Source organism: Austrofundulus limnaeus, unplaced genomic scaffold (assembly GCF_001266775.1).
Source record: "Austrofundulus limnaeus strain Quisiro unplaced genomic scaffold, Austrofundulus_limnaeus-1.0 Scaffold118, whole genome shotgun sequence".
NCBI lineage: Eukaryota > Metazoa > Chordata > Actinopteri > Cyprinodontiformes > Rivulidae > Austrofundulus > Austrofundulus limnaeus.
Genome location: NW_013952520.1, coordinates 1,124,400 through 1,127,006, shown reverse-complemented (window position 1 = coordinate 1,127,006; position 2,607 = coordinate 1,124,400). Strand labels below are relative to the sequence as shown.

The window sequence follows — 2,607 nt, the reverse complement described above, 5'->3', positions numbered from 1 at the left end:
GCCCAGGAGTTGGCGCGGGGCTGCGCACATTTCCACGTTCAGTTGAGTTTTGATACATCCTGAGTTTTGTGTGGATAATGACGTACAGTACGTAAGGTTTTTGTGCGTACGCACATGAGGCCCCAGGTCTTTCTGCACTAGATTCCAGTCTGAGCAGCAAAGTGGAACTTTTGCTGTAATCRGTGAAGTTAATCAAGATGTCCATCTGTTTATTTATTTTAAATTTCAGTAAAATCCCATCTTTGGCAATAAACTTACACCAACATTAGGGTCTGCTTTCATCTTTTGCTTCRACATTCATAACTCTGAGGAGTTTAAATGCACAGCAAAGATAGAGCCTTAGACGTAGCTCCTGTTGGGATGTGAGAAAAGACTTAAATGATCTAAAATCAACTATTAACTCTAAACCAGGGGTCTTCAACCAGTAGCTCTTCAGTGCTGATGAAAAATTAGGAGAGTCAAAATTTAATTTGCCACTGGCCAAACAAACTTTCGTTTAATTCCAATCAATGATGTCTCTCCCCCATGGTTGTCAATCAAACAGTTTAGGGGTCAGTATGGTCAATGGGCAGACGATGCAGTTACATGGTTGTTCGGCATTCGTTTTTGCACACATCTTTCACAGCCCCTTGAGACACACTGTGCCAAACTCCTGGGAAACCCCTCCCACTGCGATTTTGTCACTACAGGGGGTTTCTTCCCACTGGAGTCTACAATGAGGAAAAAAAATGGAGACCCATCACCCGATGTTATTTGTGCACAAATCTGTTAAACCCTAAATTATTAGTATGAAAAACAATATAATATGAATGGATAAACACAAAAAGCACATTCAGGTAAATTCAGTGTTCTTTGTGGTGTTTTCATGTGAACTGAAGACAATGTTTTTTGTGCAAAACAAGCTTATTCCCATTGTTTATGTTTAAGTTTTAAATTAAATAATGCACAAAGTAGCTTKYGGACAATTTCATTTTGTGAAAGTAGCTCCTAATGAAAAACAGGTTGGAGACRCCTGCTCTAAACCAATGAGTCCCTATAGAAAAAGAAAATGTATTTTTTCTATGAAATACCATGTGTGATATGATGGGTTGCAGCCAGTGTTGGCTGCTGATGTCACTGCTCCGCGTCGTAGGCTGTCCCAGTTTGTAGACTCCTACTCATGCGGACAAAACCTCGAAAACGTCGGCTGCATCTGAGTATCCTACGCAGCCGACGGAATCYCAGAATTTACTGCGCAGTCAGCAAATTAAACAGGAATTTTTGGGGCGTTYTTTTATGACGAAGTTTGGAAATTTATCACGAACCAAAGAATGTAAGTTAAACAATTTTGCTGAAGAAAGTGTTGTTGCAATGAAATGATAAATAAAATGCAATTACAAGTACTGATACTGGAGCTAAACCCATATTATTAATGATTTTTATTTATTTACTTGTAGTTTTTCTATTAACACTGACTTTTGTGAAGTTAAACRTTGAAAAAACAACTGAAGTGATTTGATAAAAAGCGTATCAGCATGGTAACGAGGCAGCGCGTGGTCTTCTGCAGACCAGACCGTCTCATTTCACATCYGTTAATGCAGCCGACAYGAGCGGCCCACGTCGACTGTGGCCAATGTTGGCTTCAACCCATGAACTGAAACAGCTTCTGCACACTGATGTGTGTGTTTACCTTGAGGTGGTAAACGTTTCCCTGTGCCCTCATCACCATTTCGTTAGCTGGGATCGACTGTCTGCAGGCGCTGCATGCCCCGCTGTGCCCAAACAACCTGAAACACAAACAACACACAAAAACCAGACTGACGACCTGAAAAAAGGCACGGCCGCCACCTCCATCTCCTCCTCCTGTCTCTCACCTGATGTAGTCGCTGCGACACAGAATCATCCCCCCCTTGCTGTAGCAGGTGGTGCCKATGTCCCCCAGCTGGGCTTGGCAGCAGGAGCACTTGAGGCAGCGTGTGTGCCAGTACAGCTCCATGGAGAAGAGCAGGAAGCGGTCAGAGATCTTCCCCCCGCAGCCGGCACACGACCTGGGAGCCGCCGGTGCACCGGAGGCCTGGCTGTTCACCATGCTGATGTCACAGGGGCCCGCCCACTCCTGGACAGACAGGTCAGAGGTCAGAGGTCACTGTGGTGGCTGCTGTTCACTCCCCATGCTGACACATTACAGAGAAAYGATCTGCAGGTTTAACGGTGAACTACGGTGGGAAATATTTTATAAAGGGTGAGCACACAAGATACTCCGTTAACATCTAGAAATAAAACATGCTAATCGTACATGAAAACATGCAGCTTGACAGGGAAGTGTGTTGTGACTCRTTTTAGTGGTATTGTCACCAAATGTAGACTAAAGTTTCAACAAAAGGAAAAAAAAGATACTGCAAGAAAGCAATAAGAATTCATGGGATTTTGGGAAACAGACATTTTTGGAGATTTAATCTCAGTCTGACTCTTTTCAGTAGCAACAATTTAAACAGGTCACAGAAAGTTACACCGTCATTTTGATATCATTTATGGTATTTACACAAGTGCAGTTTGACTCTTTATCATTTTACAGCCTTTTTTACATAAAGTTTAAGCAGAGGAATATTTACTTTGTTACAGTATTAG

The 2,607-nt window shown here is 42.6% G+C and overlaps 1 protein-coding gene across 1 annotated transcript in view; it reads right to left on the bottom strand.

Moving 5' to 3' along the window:
• LOC106521930 (LIM domain transcription factor LMO4.1) overlaps window positions 1-2,607 on the bottom strand; it is a 15,148-nt gene that overhangs the window by 9,689 nt on the left and 2,852 nt on the right. Inside the window, exons 2-3 of the mRNA XM_014014703.1 lie at window positions 1,854-2,095; window positions 1,670-1,766 (exon numbers count right to left, since the gene is read on the bottom strand). Of these exons, the coding sequence (XP_013870157.1) occupies window positions 1,670-1,766; window positions 1,854-2,068 (312 nt within the window). The 5' untranslated portion in view covers window positions 2,069-2,095. The remainder of the gene's footprint in view (window positions 1-1,669; window positions 1,767-1,853; window positions 2,096-2,607) is intronic.